The following is a 23,204-nucleotide window of genomic DNA, read 5'->3' on the forward strand; positions in this document are numbered from 1 at the left end:
CTTATTTAGGCTACTCTACCCACCAGAGCCACAGTGTGTTCGTTATTGGCTGTAAAATCTTGGGAGACTAATGTAATTTTCTCTATGACTCAGTTTCTTCCTCTGTCAAATGATGAGACCAGTACTTATATCCTATGATTTTTATAAGAATTAAATTAGTTAATATTTACAAGATGTCTTATAACAGGGCCTGGCACAAAATAGATGCTATAATACATGTCTGCTATTATTATTGTCTCCCACTGTAATAGTATTTTTTCTATTGATTTTTTTTAAAAGGTATTTCCATGTTATTTTATTCAATCTGTCACTGTTGCTAGAGCTTCATCAGTTCATTTAAAAATTTTTATAAAAGCATTATGGAATGGCTTTTTTTGCTCTACTTGGTACCTTTTAATTTTAATTCTTTGTTTCCTATTCCAATTATCTTTTATTTGTGTTTGCCTGACCTTTGTTCTTTATATTTCATTTAGTCTTTATTATATTACTGTGCTTTATATGGGTCTCTTGTAAACAACATATGTTTGAGTGTTTTGTTTTGTTTTTTTTTCTTTTAAACCAAATGTAAGCAAATTTATCTCTGATTAGGAGAATTTAATTTATTCACATTTAGTGACATATTTAAAATGCTTTATCTTACTTTCAGGATTTTGTCACATGACTTTTTATACTGCCTCTCTCTGTTTTTGTGTCTTTTATTGTTTGGCCTAGATTTTCTTTTGTTTTCTTTATTTCTCTCCTATTTTGGATAGTATACATTTCTGTTTATATTCTCTCAGAAATAACCTTTAAAAAACACTTCAAACCACTTTTCTCTAATTATCACCACCGATAATGAAACAATCTATTGCTATTCTTTTTTGTAAAAGGAAGGTTGAGCATGCTTTTGTTGAGTTAAGCCACATGAAATTGCTGCTACTTGACTATTTTTGACCTACAAAAACATCAATTTAATGTAATTTAACCTAATATTTTTCTCTGTTATGATCCCTTATTCTCTATTATGATCCTTCCCTTGCCCCAACTAACTTTCAGATTCTGGTTGCTACCATTGTCATCATCATTATTTTTATAACTAATGAAATACATTAATTATATTATGTCTCTTCTTTCAAGAGTTATTTTTGACATTTGGAAAATTTATTTAACCCTTTTCAAATATCATTTCAACTGAACTTATTTTTAACTAGTTTCAGTGCTTACTACCAGTGAGTTCCTATGCTTGAGCTCTTTACTTTGATTACTCTCTCAGAGAGTTAAACATGATTTCAAGTATATTTTGCTAAAAGGACATGTGAATTGTATGCTTTTGAGCACATCCACTTCTGAACAAATTTTTTTTTTCAGTCCTTTCTCATGGATGGGTACAGAGAAACTCAAAACTCTTTAGATTTTGCTCTCTTCTTTTCCTGCCATATTTAGGATTGTGGGAGGGAAATGTGAGGCCATTCTGATTTTTATTTCTTTGAAAATAATTTTTTTTCTTTTGTTTCTGGACTACCTATAATTTTTTTCCTCAGTCTTGAAATTAAAAACTTTCACGAGAACATGCATAGATAAAGGCCTCAAAAATTAATTTGAAATATATACAAAAAACTCTTTCAATATTGCAACTTACATTAATATTCTTATTCTTTAGTAATAAGTTTTGTTCTTGTCCTTTATTTCTAAGATTCCTATTATATGCAAATGCAATCTCTTGGTTCCATATTTTGTGTCTCTAATATTTTACTGTATAATTCTTGTACCTTTTGTCATTTAGTACTTTTCGTCTGAATTCTGAGTGAATGTTTTTAGAGTTTATTCTCTACTTCATTCATTGCCTTTAACTGCCTCCATCACACCTCCTAATTTTGCTATTTTGTTCTTGGTTTCTATGTATTATTTCCTGATTTCAGATAGTTTCCTCTTCACAAACTATTAGCTCTGGTTTCATAATGTAATACCTCCTGAAACACAAATTTCTTCAAAGTCTACCTCTCCCTGCCCCCATTTATTTACTTATAATAAATTTATTTCTGTGGCAGGCACAAAGATCTTTCTTCAAGCCTGAAAGAGGACTTTGCTTACCAAAAGGTGCCTTATACATAAGAGGAGATGAGGTAGATTCTGCCACAGACTCATTTCTTGTCTCAATCTTTTGGACCCAAAAGAGTACGGCTAGCACATAAGAGGGTAGAGACAATGCCTTCCACCCACCCCTTCCTCCTCATCTCCCCCACCCCTGACTCTGTAGGATGCAGTCCTTTGCCAGGGTGCCAGGCATGGTTTGCTTAGCTGGCTGGATCTCAGATCCTGCTCTCTCTTCTCCCAGACTGCCTTGTGCAACTTGTACCATCGTATGCAGCAACCTGTTCATATAAAGAGAGGAGGGAAACATTTGCACCTCCTGTGAATTCACATGAACAGTGTGGAGGCCTGGTTACTCAAGGGGTGTGGGGAGAAAGCCAGAGATCAAGGTGATCTCAGCTTTGGGGTGGTTTTTCATGAATTCCAGAGTTTCTTGGTGTCCATGGCTACAGCAGTGCCCTCCCACTGTGAAAGCTTCAGCAAAGCCCTTCCGTCTGTCTGCCTGGTGGCACAGGCTGGTCCAGAGATAAACTGCAGGCCTCCCAGGACTGATGGTGGAATGTGAATTGCATCTTCCTAGAAGCTTCCACCACCCACCTCAAAGGACTCCTTTTTTCCACCCTAGATGTAATATCTTCAGACAGCCCAAAGGCCCAGGACGCTTATTGGAGAGGTACACTTAAGCCTACCTTATCTGCTTATTATGCCCTAACCTACCACCCAGCTTCCACTGCTGACCTGCATTTTAAATGCAACATGGGGTGGTAATTAGCCTTTGAAGTGGGACAATATAGCCCAGTGCTTCTCAAATATCAAAGTGCAGGTGAATCACCATATACTGCCGATTTCAATTCAGTAAGTCTGCTGTGGGGGCCAAGACATTCCATTTCTGACAAGCTGCCTTTACTGCTGCTCCAAATAACACAGTTTGAGTAGCAAGGCAGTAGATTCTCATCTTTGGGACCAGGCCTGGGTCTGAGGCCTGGCTCTGACCCTCACCAGCATTAGAACCTTAGTCAACTGTCTTCTCTCCCCGAGTGTGTTTCCTCTATATTAAATGAGAATAAATAGTAACTACTTCATCCGTTTGCTGAGAGGATTAAACGATCTCATACATATAAGCTTTAGCACAGTGACCAGCACAGAGCAAGTGCTTAAGGATTGGTGGCTATGTTAACTATTCTAATATAAGCAAATCTGTGTTAATATAGTTAAGTGAGGAGACATTCTAACAAGATCCTTGCTGAGTCAATTATCTAGCATGGAGGCAAAGATACAGATGTTGACCTGAGGATTTCAGGTGCAGAAAAAGAGGAGTGAGTGACGAGGCCATGGTGAGGGGGTGGGGTGAGAGCTGTGACAGCTGGGGCCCACCTTGTTGGCCCTCCCGGTCCCTGGGGTTTTTCTTTTCCACACCTGCAGAGCCACCTCTCCTTCCTGACTCATCTGCCCAGGAACAGAAGAAGCTTCCTGTGGCTCCCCCTCCCCGCCCATGGGCCCCACGCAGGATGAGGGCCAGGAGTGCAGCGGAAGGACCTTCCCACCCACCCGGGCACAGAGCCCAAGGCAGGCAGGGGAAGCCAGGCAGGAACCAAGACGTATATGTTGCCTTTGCTTCTTCTCGCTTCCTACACATTGGAGTAGACCTAAAAGAACCTCACTGTGAGTGCAGCATGGTCCTCCCTGCTTCCTACTGACTTTAATGCTCTCCTCAACCTGTGTCCCCTAAAAGCCTGCCTCTGGGGGATAAGGCTTTTTACTGGAGATTAAGATTTATAACATTTACTGTGTAAGTACACCAGGGAAGGGAACCATATTCAACTCACATAGAAGAGTGAATCTCTTACATCTGATCTTTTCTTAAAAATATAATTTAGTAGAGGAGAGGAGGAGATAAGCCAAGGGAACTAGTCATTGAAAAAGGGGAAGAGGTAAGAGGAAACAGAAGGAAAGAGAAAAACAGTGCTAGGTTAGGAGACACAGGGTCAGCGAGACAAACCCACAGTTACCCACAATTTCCCAGGGTATCTCCTGATAAAATGATGCCAATGTCTCTGTGGACAAGTGCAGACTTGGAAGCTAAGCTAGCTGGGTTCAAATCTTGGCTCTGCTGTTTAAAGGCTGTGTGAACTTAGAAAACTTACATGACTTCTCTGAACCTCTGTTTTCTCAACAGTGAAATGTGGATAATTATAGTACCTATCACTTAGGTTGTTTTTTTTTTTTTTTCTTTAAGGATTAAATAAGTAAGCACACATCAAGTACTTAATAGTGCCTGGAACATGGTATTGAATAAATCTTAGGCATTATTATTTTTGTTATTGTTATGTGAAATAACTAGAAAATAATAGTAGACAACACAGATGGCAGAGAGAGCCCTGCCTTGTGTGGTGTTCCTAAGTGTGTGGCATTCATGGCAAAGGCAGATCTCTGTGGACAGGAGTTATCTGGGAAGACTTCAAAGAGTGGTGGGGTGTCATATATAGAGACTAGAAGGGAGTTTGGATTGGGAAGCACATCATTTGAAAAACCCACCTGGAGTCAGGGATGAGCTAGAAACTTGGGTCAGGTCAAGGCAAGAGGCAAGGCGTGGTTACTAGATTAGGAGCTGATCAATATCAGTTCTTAAACAAAGAAGCCACATGATGAAAGGTGATGAGCTTCACAAGAGGAACTGGGTGGCCGTGCACAGATAGAATTCCATGTGAATGCTGCCCTTGGAGTAGGGTGATGCCCCATCCCTGAACAGCACTTAGGATGTAACCCAAACTATCCTCAGTGTTTTATGTTTGTTAATCATCTTATCCTCACAACAACCTCATGGGGCAGGCTATTTTTATTCCCGTGCCATAGGTGAGGACTGAGGCACAGAGAGGTTAAGTAACTTGCCCAAGGTCACACAGCCATGTTATGGCAGAACTTGCTCTTAACCAGTATACTATATGATAACTAACATTTATTAAGAGCTTTACAATGTGCCATATTGTAGTTCAGTGAATCCTCATTAGAACCCTACGAGGTTAGTACTATTATTCTTATTCCCATTAAACAGAAAACTGAGGCTCAGAGAGCATAAGTACCTTCCCCGATGTCACATAGCAAGTAAGTGACCAGCCATGTACCTAGACAGTCTGACTATGGAGCTGTATCTCTTAGCTCCTACAGCAGAAACCAGCAATAGAGACATCCACAGGACAAAGGACCAGAGAAGGAGAAAATAATCTCTAAGCACAAGCAATGGTTAAACAACCTCATGCAGCTGAAATATTGAGTTGGGGACAGGCTGAGTGCTGAGAAGAAGTTGTAAGATTTGTCTAAAAGGTCATTGGAAGGACTCAGGCTTCAAGTCTTAGCCAGAGAGCACAAGTTTAAAACATCGTAATTTATACTTCTTGACGGGATCTCAAAGTGCAGGAACTCTGAGAAACTCAGATATGGGAATTTCTCCCGCCCTTGGATCTAGAGACTGGTCTATGAAAAAGCAAATTTCCAAGTCACTTTACAGAAGCAACTCCATTTCATTCTTCCTACCATTCACTTGTTGCCTCCCTAGCATCCATTGGGCATCGGGTGCTAAACCAAAATCTGCAGCCCTAAGTTCAGCTCCCACACTTAGGGACACATGAGCAAAAACACTTCTCTAACATCAATTGATGACATTTTTAAATGTTCTTTCAGATTCTCAGTGAACATGCACCAGCAGAGGAAGAGCTACTAAGGCAAAAACGAGCAGGTATGTCAACTCTGTGCTTGGCTATCCCTTCCAATAAGTCCAATCAAATGACATTTCTTGTAATTCTTTTGAACACTATGATCGGCATAATTCCATCTCCAAGCAGCATCAGGGTCAAGCAGTACAGTTGAATTGCTAAACGTAATTGCAAAGGAACCCCATTCTGTACCAAATGACATCAAACAGAACGTAACACATACTCCCCCATTCCTATCCCATCACCATTCTTCATATCCTGGAGCTTTCCCTGTGACTCTCCTCAACTGCCCTCCATCATCACCAAATGCCTGCTTCTCTACTCTCAACCAGCAGGCTTTCCTTTTGCTCCCCTTCCCTTTCTTAAACCCTTCATTCAGCACTTTATTCTGTGGATCTACTCAGCCTCTAGGCCCAACTGCCCCCATTTCCACTCCCACCCCTATTCTCCCATCAAACTCCAAGAAGCGTTTGAACTCTGCCCTTTGGAGAAGTGGGAGCAGTGCAGAGCTATGAACACTCTCACTCTAATTCTCGGTGTCCAGTCCCAGGTGCAGGATCCTGTACAGGTGTTACTGAAAATCGGCAGGTTGGGTTTTCCCAGAACCTGATCCTTCCACTTCCGCCACAGCAGCCTTTCTAATGCAAAAATTGAATCCCATCATTTCCCCTCTTAAAATCCCTCATTGGTTTCCCATTGCCTTGAGGATAAAGTCCATTCATCTGCTCCTGTCTCACAGGACCCTACCTGCCTTTCCCACCTGAGTTCCTTCTGCTGTTCCCTTTCACACAGTGATGCCCCCCAGCTAGCTGACAAACAGTGCTCATTCCCCTTTGTTTGTCTGGGGAACTCCTATTCGGCAGACAATTCAGAAGCTCCCCTGCCCTGTAAGGCCTTCCACTGATGCCCCAGGCAGTTAGGGGCTGCTTTCCCTGGGTTCTCGTTGCCCTTGATACATTTCCATATCATAATATCCACCATTATGGATTGTATTTTTTTGCTTCCTATTTGCCATCCCCACTAAACAGGAGCTGTCTTCAGTCTTCTTCATCTTTGTAACCTAAGCACCTAGCCCAGTTTTTCAATGAATGAGTGAATAAATGAAAAGAGTGCATGTTTCTGTCATAGCTGCCCTTTTGTGAGTTCAGAGGACACATTCTTATTGTAAAGGTCTGCTGGCCCAGTGGCTGTACCAATTGTCTGGAAGGTAAAACTTCTTAACTATAGCATGTCGCCAAATCATTTTTCAGGCATATTGTGACTTGGTCTATTATCCTGTGGTCTAAAAGAGATATAGGCAGCCCTAAGTGAGCAGGCTTATCTTCAGGTCAGGATAGAGATATCTGAGAGAACCCTCACATTGCAGTAGGAGACCCAGCTGTTGCCCAGTGCTTGGATTAGAATTTGACTGCATTTTATTAAACTCTCAATATGCTCATTGGAAGGTCATCTGCTGCTCATTTCTTTGTCTTTCTCTCTTCTCTTGCCTTATCTTGTCTTGTCTTGCCTTCTCTTCTCTCCTGTCCTCTCCTCTCCTCTCTTCCCCTTTCTTTTTCCTCTCTTATCTTTTCTGTTTGAGTCTGCATTTTGCCATTCCTATAGAATCCCCACTCCCCATCTCCCTTCCATTCCTAAAGTGACCTGTAGCCCAGACAGCACTTTCTGTAATTTAAAACAAATGTCATTATCTCTATCCCATGCCTGACAACCCCTTGAACCCTCTCACACACCCGTGACAGGAAAAACACCAGAGATGTGCCCATTTGGTATTTTGAAGACCTTTATCTTTTAAATCAAACCACTTGCAGATGAATTCCAGCGCCGGATTTCTGCCAAGTTCTCCTAGGCTCAGGCTGCCAGCTTCCTTTGAACCATACAGCTATAAAAGTAACATCTTCCTGCACGTCCAGCCCGGCAGTTCATGGCCGATGGGGACAACGTGAGGTGCCAGCCCTTAGTGAGGAAACCACTTCTATATCTAAATATTTGACATTCCAAAATTTTTCCAGGCATGCTTTCATTAAAAACAATCGTGATGATGATAAATCACCATGAAAACATGTTTTCCATTTATTATACATGATCCTCTGTGCTCTTGAGCCTCTAGAGTCATTTTGGAAGTGTTAATCAATCAATCCGTCATGTGGGGAAGATGGATTGGCCTTGGTACTTTTACAAAATCACTCAAGTAAGAAATGGCCATAGAAAAGTCCCAGGCATTAGGCCCCAGTAATCGGCATGTAAGTTTCAATTAAGAACATCACTCTCCAGGAATACAGAAAAGGAACGCAATGGGAGCATTACATTCAGCAAGATTCCACAGTGAGGTCTATGTGTTCTGCCTGGTGTGCTAGTTGAGCGGGGTGTTCACACTGGGCTCTGATTTTCAGATTGGAAATCCCTTTCACATACACACCTAGCTTCCTTTTGGAGCCTAAATGCCCAGAAGGAGAAGCAAAGTTCCCAAAGGAAAGAGAATTAGGTCAGGAATTTCCTTTTGAGACACTGGACCAAATCCTTAGAGTTAGGGCTAAAATTGTCTCTGAAGGTAGGATCAATGCTTGTTTTTATTCTTAGCTTGCCACGGACATCCTTAGTGAACATGGGCAGTTACTTAGACTCTCCAGGATGTTTTAAAAGGCAATACCCTTATTTACATGGTTGTTGAGGTTAAATTATGATGTGTCTACAACACATTTTAAAAAAGTTAATAGCGTTATCTTTGTTGTATTTATTTTTATCTCAAATATTTTTTGTATTAAAAACAAAACCAGTAAGTTTTACTTGTAAAAATAAAGTAGCTCGTGAAAGGGCTTGATATAGATCAGGTACAGAGAAGATGTTCTGTGCCTTTCCCATATAATTACTTGAAGGCAGGATGATGGGTGCTATGATATAGGACTTAGCACTTTAGAAAGACTCTCCTGGGGAAAAGAAGCCTGCACAGAGACCCACAGCCAAGAGTAACTGTGCAGCTGCCTGTTAGAGCAAAAGGTGGCTGTTGCAGAGCAGAGAGAAGAACGGGCCCAAAGCATCCAGAATTGTGTCCTGATGACAAGTGTCCCAAATGACAGGAGTGGATTCTACATCAACTGAGGGGCTGGCAGAGAGAGGTGACCTCATAGAAGCCACTTCTAGTGAAAATTATCCAGGTACTCATGGCTGAATTAATTAAATGAAGAAGATATTAGTGCCAAGGAGAGCAGCAAGGAAGCTCAGCAGTCCAGACATGAGGCCCTGGCCAATGGAGGTAAGACAGAAAAGAAGCAGAGGAAATGCACAAAAGTCATTTTAGGAAATGGATCAAAAGGACTTGGAGATGGATTGGACATGGGAGTGAAGGAGAGCACAAGCTATGTGACACTCCACTTCTGCATGTGCCCGGGTGACAGTGGCTGGGGAGGCCACATTAGAAACTGGAGTTTCAAAAAGAAGCTGGTTTTGGAGATTTACTGAGAAACACAAAGTTTAGTCTCAAGAGGAATTTTGATAGGGGACTGAAAGGGGAAGTTTCTTATTTGTTCGAAGTAACTCAAATACACCATGTCACATTTGCAAACTTGGGAAGGGGGTCTTTGAGGCTGGGTGCTGAAGAGTGCCCGTTGATTCTTCTTTGGGTTCAAAAGGAGTGGCTGGTGAGAGATAAAATAGTGAGAAAGGGGGATCTAGGGCATCCCAGCCCTGCACCAGACACTCTTACATTTTACCACCTATTCAGTAAGAGCAAGGGTCATACCAGATCAGGTGCCAGGCTGCCAGTGTGGAAATCCTGTCCTTTCTGCAAAACTGGAAGCCCAGGTATGTGCTGGCCCTTTTTGATCTGGGTCCAGGAAATCTGTGCATTTTCCAGATGGAGGAGCAGATTTTTGGATGTTCATAGCTATAATCTTTCTTATGATAACATGAGGCATTTATTGCTCTGAGTGGGTGGTGGTGTTAGAGTGAGATTGAAAGGCTTGGTGTGTGGGTTTGTTTCTTGGTTTAGATTTTATGTTTGCAAATTATATATATATATTTTATATCTCTGATCAGTGTTCTTTTCTTTTTTGTCTAATTATATTGAGTGTCATAGGACTGTGATAGTATTAGCTTTTCTTGACCTACTGGCGAACATCTGCCATAGAATTATAATCATTATTTTTCTTATAATCAGTATTATTATTTTTAGCTAACACTTTCAGAATGTCTGCTTCGGGTCAGACACTTTACTAGTGGTTATACCTAGTTTCCCAACTCCTTAACAACAATCTTGCAAAGACAATATTACTCCTAATTTACAGATGAGTAAGGTATGGCTCTCAGGTATGCTCTGCCAGGGAAAGAAGGTATTCCAGGCAAGAAGTTCTCTTTGGCTCAAAATCCAAGCTCCTGGTTGAGTTGTAGTTTTCAACATGTGTCTCTGGCTCTTACCCATCAGATCCCAATTCATGATTCTTGGAACAGCCTTGTAGAGTAAGGAGGAATGATATTGCTGTCTTCATTTTAATACGTGAAAAGCTTCAAATGGGGCTGACTTTGATGATTTGCTTAAGTGCATATGGCTGGTTAGTAAGACAGGTTCTTTGATCAAGGCTTCACAGCCCAATATTTTATTACATGGGTCTGCCCACTCTCCCGTCTATCCACACCTGCCAGGCCAGCCATAGCCTGGGATTCTGGTGGTTTTCCCCTGTGTGTGCAATCCTTTCTAAAACCTTAGGGAGATTAGGATCCTTTGCCTGTAACTGTTGAGCAATGCTGCTGAATTGCCACTTGGTAAAACATGTCTAGAAACAAGCAGGAGAATGGATGTCTTTTGATGTTTACCTGCTATGGGACAAAGAGGGAAAAACAAAAGAGCCAAATCATTAGTGATCAACAAGGATTTGTACCCTTTTGTCAAAGAAAACTACACCAAACTCATTTCTCCTGGATGGAATGAATCAGAGGCTTCATTCTTCTGCAGGTGGAAGATTAAGTATCTATGTAGGCTTCCACTCTGAAAAGCCATAGTTCCCATTAGAGTTGCTGGGCAAAAGAGAATTGTTTGTTTAAAGAACTATGATTAAGACCCAGAGCTGCTTGTTGTCATTTATGGCCAACTTTCCAGAAATGTCTCTTTAAGATAAGTGCTTTGTGGTCAGCCAGTGATTTATGAGAAAGAGGGGAAATCCTGGTTTGTTTGTACCTCCTTAGTCTCCTGATAGGCCTATGACACTGATGACACCTTGAATTTGCTACCTTCCATCCAGGCCTCTGCAAGCCAGAAAAATACAGACCAAAAATGACAAACAGACAAAAAAACAAAAACTGGGCAAAGGAACCCAAGAGAAAGAAAAACATTAAAACAGGAGTGAGTTGGACAAGAGCAATCATTACTAGTACATTTATTATGATCACTTTTTATCCTTCCAGTATCCCTGAAAGGGGATGAAGCAAGTATCAGCTTCCTAGAAGCAAAAAGAGGAAAAATATGGACACACATATATACATGAAAATTGCCTGATTGTTTATCCTCATAGGGGCAGTGACAGAAGATGTCTGAAAGAAAACAGGACAAAACTGTTTTAGTTTGCTAAGCTGCTCAAAACAGATACTATGAAATGAGTTGGCTTTTAACAAGGAGAATTTATTTTATTGCAAGCTTACAGTGTTGAGGCCATGGAAATGTCCAAATCATGACATCTTCAAGCGATGCTTTCTCCCTGGAGATTGGCAGCCAGAGATCCTCGGCTTCTCAGCCACATGTTGAGGCACATGGTGGCATGGGCTGGTCTCCCCCTTCTCTGCCAGGTCTCATTGCCTTCAGCTTCTTGCTTCCATGGCTTTCTCTCTCTCTTTCAATATTCATCCTGTTTATAAAAGACTCTAGTAAGACACTTAAGACCCACCCAGAGCCTTGCCTTAGCTGAAGTAACCAAATCAAAAGGTCCTACTTACGATAGGTTTACACCCAATAGGTTTATGGATTAGCTTTAAGAACATGATTTTCTGGAGGTACATACTGTTCCCAAACCACCACAAAACAAAGCAAAAAACAAGGTTTTCTAGGTAGGACTACCACAATAAAGTATACTTAGTGACTTAAAACAGTAACAAGGCATCTTTCAGAGTTCTGGAGGCCAGAAGTCGGATATCGAGGTGTCGATAGATCCATGTTCCCTCTGAAGACTCTAGGGGAGAATCCGTCATCACCTCTTTTAGCTTCTGATGGCTGCTGGGGTTCCTTGGCTTGTGGCAACATCACTCCAATCTCTGTCTCCATCTTCACATGACCTTTTTCCCTACGTCTCTCATTTTCTCTCTCTTATAAGACACTCATTGTTGGATTTAGGGCCCACTGTAACCCATGATGATCTTATCAGGAGATTCTTACCTTAATTACACCTGCAAAGACACTTATTCCAAATAAGGTCACATTCTGAGGTTCCATATTTTTTGGGGGGAGCTGTTTAACCACTATAGGTGTTAATCTTAACTCTCCACCCCTGGATAAATTGCTTACCTTCTAAATTTCCTCATCTAGAATAGAACTTTAGATTCCAATCCTGGTTGATCATCAGAATTCCCAGAGGAAATTGAAAGAAGATACAGATTTCTGGGCTAAACCCATAAGGATTTTACTTTGGTTTACCCTATAGGCTCCAACTGTGTGTGTGTGTGTGTGTGTGTGTTTAGAATTCACTAGATATGTGTATTTATCAGTCAGGTTTGGGGACTACCAGAATAGATGATTTCAGGGCCAAGTCCATTGCCTTCTAAGTTACTATGGCATTTTTGAGTCTGTTTTGAAAAATTCATTTCTCAAGGAGAAGAAATTTCCTTTCCCTTTGCATGTTTCCAGCCTTAGCAGTCTCTAAGGAGTGGTGACTCCTTCAGAACTTGTTGAAGAACTTCAAGGCGGATGCACAAAAGAAAACCTTAGAAGCTGGTGCTTAAATTAACAGTTGCAGGAATTTCACAGATTGGAACTCCCTAAGATCACAGGAGCCTTTTCCCTTAGCACTTGAAGCTTTTGACTTAGCTCCTTGCAAAATCTCAGCAGAAGAACTGCCTTGATTTTAGTGGAGCATGATAACTTCCATGACTCACCATGTGCTTTCCAAGCATATGCCTGTTTTATGGTCATGTCTGAAAAGAGCACAGGAAGGTGGGGCTGGGCCCCAGGCAGGCACTGATATTATGTACATTGCAACAATGCAGACTGAGGGGGGTGATCCTGGGCTGTTACTGACTTCTCTCATCTGAAAAGCAGCTGCAGTCCAGGAAATCCTGTTTACATTCATGGGAGGAGAGCAGACTGACCCCTGCAAAGAGGATCCTGGAGCTAGTGAATCCTGTGGAGGGTATGCAAATTGCTGTCTTACTTTTCAGGAAAGACTGTACAAGGCAGACCTTGTAAATCTCATGCAGCCACCCAACTTGCATATATTTCCAGCAGGCGGCATAAAGTGCTCTAAAGATTAGGATCGCATAAAAAAAATTAAGATTAACAGCTCTTCCAGGAAGTTTATCTTCATCACAGAACTATTTGAGAATCAGAAAGAAAACAGGAAATTTGAGCAAAGGCCATAGTATCATGACAGACTGAGATTCCACATTGGCTTTTAAAAAGTCGTTTTGTAAATACATTTTTATAAGCAGAAAATATACTTTAAGATGTACTCCTAATTTTAAGAAAATCTTTACAGACCTTTTTTTACATGTTAAATTAATTAGCGCAAGTTGAGTGATGCAAAATGAAATAATTATTGGCAAAGTTGATGAGTTAAACTGATCTTCTGAGACAAACATAGCTTGCAACTGTAAGAGAACAAATATTACAGCCATCTGCAACAAACTTTTAACAATAGTAGTATACATATGGTATATACATCATATTTCCATATTTGACTAAAAATTTATATTTTGAAAATATTCACTAATTTTTTCTTCATTTAACTGATGAGGCAATACAAGCCACAACTTGTTTCTCAATGCATCCATGTAAAAAAATCTCCTACGCTTTTAAGTTTATTAGTTAGCCACCAACTGAGCCCATGGTTTCTGCTCCAGTTATACATTTCAGCCAAAATGGAGCCAAGGATTCTGGCAGTGACAGAGAATTGAACTGTGACTCCTCTCAGAGAGTCCCAGAATTGATTTGGCACATGTTCACTATGTGGTGATCTCCACGCCAGATGGAGTGGCTGAGGCCATGAGAAGTGAGGAAACAATTCCTGCCCTTGAGAAGCTTACAATTAGTTGGGGAGCCATGATGTCATAGAGGAAATAACAAAAGAACAATTTCAAGGCTATGTGTGAATACATTAGATGTAGGCATTCATGTTTGGTACAGTCCTAATCTGTGAGATCTGATAAACTTATGGAAGGGAAAATGATGATCATGCCCTTGAGAAGGTCTGGGAAAATGACACAGACGAGGTGAGTAAGATAGTCTGCCTGGGAAACAGAAGGCTGGTGTTTAGGTCTAAATGTTGTAATTTATTGGTTGCAACTTAATAGGCTTAGTAAATTGAGCCTCCATTTTTTCATCTGAAAAGTGGGTGGAGGGTCCATCTTCACTGTCTATTTGGTAAGATGATAAAGTGAGGATCAAGTGAAAGAGCATATTTGGAAGTGCTTTGTAAGTTCTAAGGTGCCACCATGGAGAGGAAGATGGTTGAGATGAACTTGGAACAGAGTTCAGGATTCAAGTAGGGGAAGAGACGGTCTGAGCATGTTGTGAGTTATGTGGTGAGGAGAGGGCCAAGCCCTGGAAAAGAGTGAGAAGGTGGCTTGCCTGGAGTGGGAGGAGGAGGGGAGGTGACAGAGTCTGGGCAAGTTGAGAGAGGGTCCAGAATGCCAGCCAATCAACAAGCCTAAAGACAATTTGGAAAATCATTGAAGAGCTGAAGGCCTCTTTTATTTAAGTTTCCAATTTGTCAAACTTTCTTGAGCACGTGTCAGGTTCTGGACACCGGAGATACAGAGCAAGGACAAATTGAATACGCTGTTTGCACATGTAAGGGGGAAGTGAACGAACTTCATGCCTTTCCCAGAGGTCTTCAAGCCAAGCACACACTCAGTCCTCAGAATGCATGAATGTCAACTGAATGGGCTGGAGGCACACTGGCTCATTACGGTCAAGGTAGCAGTTTGGAACTTAAGCAGGATCAAGGCATTTATTGTCTGGCCTGCTGCCAGAACCTCCCTGCTGGGTCTCCCTACTTCTATTCTTGCCCCCATTATGGTCCATTATCCACACAGCAGTGTTTGGTCTTAGACACAAGGGACTGTGGTGGGAATGGGGAGGAAGGTACAAGTCCTGTTGTGTAACCCATGGATCTCTCAAATAGCCAGAGACCACCACACAGACACCAGACAGAGCCACTGCTTTTCTCCTTTAAACAATAAAGTCATAGAAAGCACCACCTTAGTGGTGGTGAGTAGACAAATTCTTCTTTTTCTCTAAATGGTTCATTAGAAATTCTTAAGGGCTAATGTGCCCAGCGCCCACATGTGCTTGTCATTATCTTTAACTGTTGAAATGTCCATCTGGTTCTCTCTTTGTCTCTGATGGTGAGTTCTCACAGCTTTCCCGAACCTTCATTTCAGTTGCCGGGAGTGGCCCTGCATCTGAGGAGTACACTGTTGAAATCGAGATCAGTTTTGAAAACGCATCCTTCCTGGAGCCCATCAAAGCTTACTTGAACAACCTCAGTTTTCCGATTCATGGCAATAGCACTGACCTAGCTGCCAGCATGTTGAGTGTAGAGATGACAACAGGTGAGTAAAAAACCCGTTACTTTACAATAGAGGATTGGGCATCTCGGGAGAAAGGCTGGCTGAGCTCCTTACTATTAGAGAAAAGTATACATAGTAGACAAGTGAAGTGACCCAAATGGTGTGATTTTATGACTGCACAGGTGTGATTTTATGACTGCACAGTCTTCCAGGGTGAAGCCATCGCAGCCAGGAATTTCTCATATCAAAAGTTGACCAAAATGTTTGCTTGTCACAAATTGGCCCCAGGATATGGTCAGTCCCTTGTAGCAAACTACTAGATCCTCTTCTGGGAAACTGATAGGCATAGCAATATATTAATAAGGAGCAAGCTCCCTTCTTTTTGGCTTCACAGATCAGGAAATTGGAATCAGGTATGAGAGTGGATGAGAAGCAAAGTATTAAGCTATGGGATTGGCCTCTGACTCTCTTATGTCTCAGAGGTCCCAGATAAGGCCCACACCTGGGACTTGTTGTCCTGCAGAAGCTCTGAGATGGGGCTGCAGTGTAAGTTAAAAGGTTACTGCTTTGTCAATTGAAAAGCACTAACTGATGCTAGGTTTTATTATTCTGAAATGGAGGCAAGGATAAATCTTTAAAAAAATTCAGTCTACATATCCTAAGTTTTGGTTTTTAATATTTGCTACTTGAACCTGAAATAGCTCCCTTGTAGATGTGTCATTTCCCACCAAATTCTACCATTAGCATTAATTTCCTCAAGTTAGTGGTTCTCCTGTCTGATGCCAATGTGCACTGTGAATCCTCCATCAGGGGAGAGCTTATGCTGTTTCCCAAATGCATTTACCTACAGAACCCTTTTTCCATACAACATCTTATATAGCTAGTATATTTTGGAAAACATGGGAAACAGTCATCTATGTTCCCACCCTGTGTGGATCTTCTGCCTCTAAAATTATTTCCCCTAATCATGGGAAAAAATAATTAGTAAATAGATTTTTTGTCAACTTTGTTTTGCTTTCCAGTTTTTGTATGGAAACCTTTGGTGTCTGCTGGGGTGCTAGAAAACAAATTCACTCCCACCTACTGCTGGGGCACAGGATTACATCAGTGTCCAAAGGATCCCTAGGTGTTGGTTGTCTCTAATATTTCAGAAAAAGCTATTTGAAGGCTTTTCTTTGGGTAGTCACTTTGTGGACTTTTGCCTAGGTACCCATCTGCAGATCAAACAGCTCCTAATGATGTGTCTTTGGTCCAGCTTTAGGGATAAATTCTAAGTGGTTTGTTTTTAGAGTATTTTTCATTGTCTCTCACTGGGATCAGAGTCCACGTGGGCTTTTCATGTTTGACATGGATTGTAAACGCACAAATTTATTTGCATTCTGTATTTGTCATCTATTGCTATGTAACAAATTACCTCAAAACTTAGTCACTTAATGCAACAAACATTTGTTATCTCACACAGTATCTGAGGGTCAGAAATCCAGGAGCAGTTAAGCTGGGTGGTACTGGCTCAGGATCTCTCGTATGATTGTAGTCAAGCTGTTCAGCCAGAGTTGAAGTCATCTGAAGGCTCAACTAGGGCTAGAAAATCCACTTTCAAGTTCACTCATATGGTTTTTGGCAGGCCTCAGTTGCTCACTAGCTTTTGGCTGCAGGCTTCCGTTCCTTGCCCTGTGGCCCTCTCCATAGGCTGTCTGAACGTCCTCATGGCTTGGTAGCCGACTTCTACGCAATGAGTGAGTGATCCAAGAGAGAGAGACAGAGAGAGAGAAACCAAGAGGGAAGCCACAGTTTCTTTTATAACCTAATCTTACAAGTGCCATACCATTACTTCTGCCATATTCTTTTGGTCACATGGACCAACTCTGGTACAATATGAGAGGGAACCACTAAAGGGTATAAATACTCAGAGGCAGGGATCGTCAGGGGCCATCTTGGAAACTGGTTACCATACAATCTGTCCAAAACTGTTTATCATATTTATCATCACAGACATCCATTGGGAATGGGATAGCAGCAATCTTTTGGATTGTGATGCTTATGAGAATCACATGAATCATGTGCAGAACTGTCAAACTTCCCAGAAAGACAAAAATGGAGTCAAGTTAGGATTTCCTACAAGTATAGATACTTGCTTTCTATAAAAAATACAAAGGAATAGTGACCAGCTTCTCTCTCCTCACTGTTCTGGTTGATGACAGTATGCAGACCTGTTGGAAGTGAAATCTGGTGCTCCTGTGAAGCAGGCTACAGGTGGCCTTGGGAAAGGTGCCTGCACAATCTCACTTGTCAAGAGCATGGCAGCTCCTTCTCAGGGCATGGTTGCAGATGCCTTAAAGGACTGCCTCCCAATGGACCTTTTTGCCAGCTCCAGGGAGGTAAGTAGTTGCTCATTAAATATTTGTTTGTTGAGTGGCTTTTTGACATCAGCTCAAGCAAATGTTTCTCTGTTCTCTGTGCATACAGACATTAACATGAGGATTTCAAACATTGCTCTGTTTTTCAGCAGATGTTATTCTGAGAATGTCTGTCAGGCTTAATGTGGCCTTTCCAGAAGATCTCAAGAACTCTTCCTCTGCCCTCTATAGGTCGTACAGGACTGACTTGGAAACAGCGGTAGGTTTTGTGCCCAGGAGCTTCTTAGCCAATAAATTCTTTTGGCTGAACTGAGTCTGTTGCGTTGACAGTGGGCAGTTTGCAGTTAAACTCATTCTTTGCTTGGATCTGTCAGAATTTATGAATGTGAATGTTGAAATTATTCCTGCATATATGGGAAGGAGAATTTGGTAGTGTTGAAACCAAACTGTATTCAGGGGACAGTTCTACATCACCTTGACCGATAGGTGGAACTTCTTTCTAGGCTAGAACTGGTTGTGATAAGATTTGATGGCACCGTCTCACCAAAACCTATTTGGATGCCTGATGACCTGATCTAGAAACACCAGTTAGTATGTTATTATACATCTTCACACACCACATGGATAAGATCCTAACGTCTTTCAGGAAGATCAGCTCAAAACTAAGCACAGAGGGTACCAGACCACTCTACACTAGAGGTCTCTAGGGTTTCACTCATGTAGAGATAGATAATACTTCCTAGGTGTTAAATGCATGCCAGACACTGTTCTAAGTGCTTTATGTTGGGTTAGTTCATTGAAACCTAAATGCTTTGCCTAAGTTAACTCATTTGTAATAGAGCTTTCCAAATGGTGTGACACAAATTACTACAAGCGGGATGAGATAATGAATTCTCTGAACTCTCTGGGCAGTTGAGGCCCTGCTTCAGGCCATGAGCAACCTCCCACTTGTTGCCACACAAATATCATTTTCCATGGGGCCCATGGTGATGTTCCAATTCAGAAAGTTCTTGGGCATCTGATGTGCATATCTGATAGGTAACAGTTCTCCACTGCATGAGAACCCCCCCCACACACACACACACACAGAGCACACACTAAATTACATGCTTTTGAGGTAAGAGAGAGTTACATATTAATCTTTGGATCCCACTCATCCTGGATGCTTTCGTTTAACCTTCTTCCTTTTTGTTTCACTCTGGTTATAACTCCCTGCCTTTACTGGCTGGACTCCCTATTTTCTTTCCTAGACATTTCCCTGAATAAACTTTTTGCGTATTTAATCTGGTATCTCCTCAGAGGATAGACTGACAGAGTTAGTCAGGAATTACTTCTTCAAAGATCTGCTGGTGCCAGGGCTAACAAACTTAAAGAGTGATAAGGAATACACACTTTTTACTTTGTTTAAAATCTTTTGGCATTTCTTTCATTATACCTTGATATATAACACTCAACTTGCTTTATTTTCCAGTTCTGGAAAGGTTACCGAATTTTACCAGGCTTCAAATTCGTGACTGTTACAGGGTTCAGGTAAGAATGCTGTAATTTGATCATTTCTATCAGATGGCAGGGATCAATACATTTGTGGAGGAGGGCAAGCATATTAGACTGACATCATCTGGAATGTTTAACAGGAGCAGTTTGATAGAGATGAAAACTAAAGCCCGATTGTTGGGCTTAAGGAAAAAGGAAATAGTGAGAACCACTATCTTACTCCTTGTAGAAATCCCTACTTAGAAGGAAGGAGAGAAATAGACTAGCATTCATTCTGTGCATGCAAGAATTTTGCAAACAAAGATGTGGAATGAGTTTTTAGTCTAGGGAGTTCAGAAACATAAAAATGAAGCAATGTCGTTACAATGATGCCTTTATTAAAGAAAACCACCCATCAGCTAGGACCCTGGAGAGGCAGGCTGCATGTGAATGGCTCCTTCTGGAGCTGGGCATCCTGACAGCCCTGAGTGGATTTGCATAGCATTTCAAAATATTAGTTGCCAATCTTAAAAATCAGGAATGTTTACACGAACATCCAGATTTTTGACTTCTGTAACATTTGGTGCAACTGGTAACCCGGGGCCAGCATGGCTGTGTGACATCTATTAGTGACTTGCACTGTGGCTGCCTCCCTGTGACCAGCTCATGGGATTCAGTTCTCCAAAGTTCTCCAATCCCCATCTAGCTCCTTCATTCATTTATGTTCCCTCTGTGAAGTCAAACCCTGTCATAGGCTCTCAATGAGAGCTTAAAAGCACATTTATTCCAGTGAGCCCCTGAGAGTGAAGATGCTCTATTACTTCCCTCTCACTTGCTTTATCATCATTGTTACTTGGCACTCGCCTGGCAATCTCAGCAAAAACAGCCTGCTGATTTCCGGCCCCCACCCAGCCTTTTCCTGCTGCCTTATTTTCCCATGCATGTAATCCATAAGTATCTAGACTCCTTCAGGCCAGATACTCCTTTACTCAACGGAATGGTCTCTGCCCAGGCCTGGAAGTGTGGTTGTGAAATATGAAGTCAGGACGACAACACCATCGCCTGAATTAATGCATAAAGCAAATGAACAAGTACTACAGAACCTCAATCAAACCTACAAAATGGACTACAATTCCTTTCAAGCAGTTACGAGTAGTAAGTGGAACTTCGCTACATTTTTCCTAGACGTATATTCTGTTTAGGTATGTGATCGTGTTTGCTGTTCTGCTTAAACCCAGGAAGTTACGTTAAGAGGTCCTCCACAGGGCAATCCCTCCACTTCCTGGCACAGAGAGTGACATGCTGTCCCCACCTCTTAGGCCACCGCCTCGCAACCTGGCTGATGTCAGTTTGGACATCAGGGGGATGCAGGGGGAAGGGGTGGGAGCGGTGGGGAAAGAGACAGATTTTACAAAGGGGGCCACAGAGTCATGTGGGTTTATGGATTTTCTAAATTAATAGATCCAAGTTGTCCAAAAGAGTAAAACTAGCATTGTGGTAGAGATGGGAATATTCACAAAATTAACTGATATTAAGTTGGGGGTCACTGTTGCTTTAGAGCAGTGGTTCTCAGAGTGTGGTCCCTGGAACGCCTGGGAACTTGTTAGAAATGCAAATTCTTGAGCCCACTCCAGACCTACTAGGGCCAATCTGTGGTTTAATAAGCCTTCTAAGTAATTCAGATGCACAGGAAAGATTGAGATCAACTACTTTAGAGCACATATAACAATGGGAAAACCAGAGTATGTAACCCTGGATTTTAGATGCTCTTCCCCCATTTTACCGATGGGGTACAGAATTGGACTCTGCTGTGTTCTTGGGTAGGCGGACCTGTTGTTCTCTCAGGGGTAATAAGGCTGGGCAGGAATTGGGCGGGCGAGGATAGGCCAGTGGATATTCTGGAAAACTCTTGTCCATGACTCTGGAGTGAAGGAGTGTCCTCTTTGGAGGCAGCAGTGTCTGTGGTCAGACTGAAGGGGCCTGAAAGAGCTGCTACAGGTGCAACTGGAGGGAAAGAGCCTCAAGATTTAAGTTGTCATCACAGCAGGTTTATACTTTTTTTGTTTACATTTTTTTTTTTTTTTTTTGCTGGTATCAGGTCAATTTTACAATAAAATATTTAAGATGGTAAAACAATGCAAGAAAGCGTAAGAGACATAGCACTTCAATATAAGATAAAATGGCAAACTAAAAATTCAGAATAGATAGGAACAAAATAATGAAATAATGAAAACCAAAATATTAAAAGAAAGGGAATAAGTGAACTAGAAGTGAAGGCTTACACAGGAGCAATCTTAGCAATTTCACCCCTTACCAATCCCTAACGCCACTCCCACAGCCAACCAATAGTTTCACTTTCTTTGCCCTGAGAAATTCTTTTTATTTATGGTTCTGGGGGCAGAGGAAAATATCAGGCTCCAGCATAGTTCACCTTCAGTTGTGATTCCCCTTTCCCTGAATGTTTAGTGGTGTCAGGAATAGTCAACCATGTAAATGAATGAGAATCCAGCATTTTTACCTATCTGGAGTCTGTCCGTCCAGAAACATGCTTGCTGACAGTACAGATCACAACAGTGCCTTAATCTCCACGGCTTATTCTGCCAAAGACCAATGAAATCATTGTGAATGGCGTTCGACACACTCTTCTGCAGAGACTCTCCATCCGTCTCTGTCCTTTGAAGACCAGAAGGTGGTTATATCATACATATGGCCTTAGACCAATAAACATGACTTTAAATTGTGTGCAGTTCCATGGGGGAACTCTAACACCATCTTGTTCTCCATAGTGTTGGTGTTTACCTAGAGACAAATATCCAAAAATTTCAAATGGCTGGGTTTTTTTTTTTTTTTTAATTATAATCATTTGGGAGGGGGGAGTGTAAGAAAGAAAAATATTCCATGAATGAGTTGGAATCAGGAACAGATTTTTAAATCCATCTTTATGATACACAAAGGGCACATGGCAATCTTAATTAGTTGCATTTACTTTCTCATACATTAGTCCTCTGGTAATGTTTGATTATCAGCAGTGTTCCTTAACCAGAACATCGCCTTCTTTTCTCACTCTCAGTGAATTTATGTTCACTTCCATATAAAAACTGGCAGTTTTACTAATCATGGGTACTAGCAACAATAGTAAAGAAAACGAAGGTACAATTACTGAATCTTTTCTATGCCAAGCCAGTGTGTTTCAAATATTTCATCTTCAAATATCCTGTGATGTAGGTACTGTTATCTCCATTTTATAGACAAAGAAACAGAGGCTTAGAGAGGATGAATAATTTGCTCATGTACACATAGCATAGACCCCAAGTTTGTGTGACTGCAAAGCCATTTGCTACATTAAATATTCACAGATGGCCTTGCTTTGTAATAGTTGAATGTGACTTTTTTTAAAAAATTATTTTAATTAGGGACCTAAAAAAGTAAGAAGAAATATTTAGATACCTTATACTTTGACTAGAACATCATACCACCCAAAATTAATTTTATGATGTTTTTATTCCCATATTTATGAAATGCAGGAAGCATGGCCTGAGAATAAAACCCCATCCAAAAGAATCCTCATAGACCCTCCTTATCCCACCTCCTCTGATTTCCTCAAACATGTAGCTCATGAAAGACATAGCACAGAAAGCACAGCTAAGAGGGGAAAAAAACTATAAGTCATGTAAGCAAAAGGCATCCATAAAAATATATACAAAATAACTGATAATTTGCATTTATTTTTATCTTTGAAATGACTTTAGGTGGTGGTTCCCTGGAATTTTATTGCCCCAAACAGTAACAATAGTTACTGTTCCCTAAGTCACCTCCCAAAGTAGCTCTCACTGCCCGAATTTTATGAATGAGGTAACTGAGGTTCAGCAGAGATGGGTGAGTTCCCAAG

General features: G+C 41.3%; 1 protein-coding gene across 6 annotated transcripts in view; it reads left to right on the plus strand.

Annotated features, from left to right (window-relative positions):
- The window catches only part of ADGRF5 (adhesion G protein-coupled receptor F5), a 96,193-nt gene that overhangs the window by 45,421 nt on the left and 27,568 nt on the right, over nt 1-23,204 (plus strand). For 4 of the 6 annotated variants that reach the window (XM_037842619.1, XM_037842621.1, XM_037842618.1 and 1 more), the window contains exons 3-8: nt 5,749-5,803; nt 15,357-15,527; nt 17,687-17,863; nt 17,992-18,101; nt 19,314-19,372; nt 20,328-20,470. In XM_037842619.1, the coding sequence (XP_037698547.1) occupies nt 5,749-5,803; nt 15,357-15,527; nt 17,687-17,863; nt 17,992-18,101; nt 19,314-19,372; nt 20,328-20,470 (715 nt within the window). The remainder of the gene's footprint in view (nt 1-5,748; nt 5,804-15,356; nt 15,528-17,686; nt 17,864-17,991; nt 18,102-19,313; nt 19,373-20,327; nt 20,471-23,204) is intronic. The other 2 variants (XM_037842620.1, XM_037842623.1) reach the window with 1 other exon arrangement.

This window comes from Choloepus didactylus, chromosome 7, assembly GCF_015220235.1.
Source record: "Choloepus didactylus isolate mChoDid1 chromosome 7, mChoDid1.pri, whole genome shotgun sequence".
NCBI classification, from domain to species: Eukaryota; Metazoa; Chordata; class Mammalia; order Pilosa; family Megalonychidae; genus Choloepus; species Choloepus didactylus.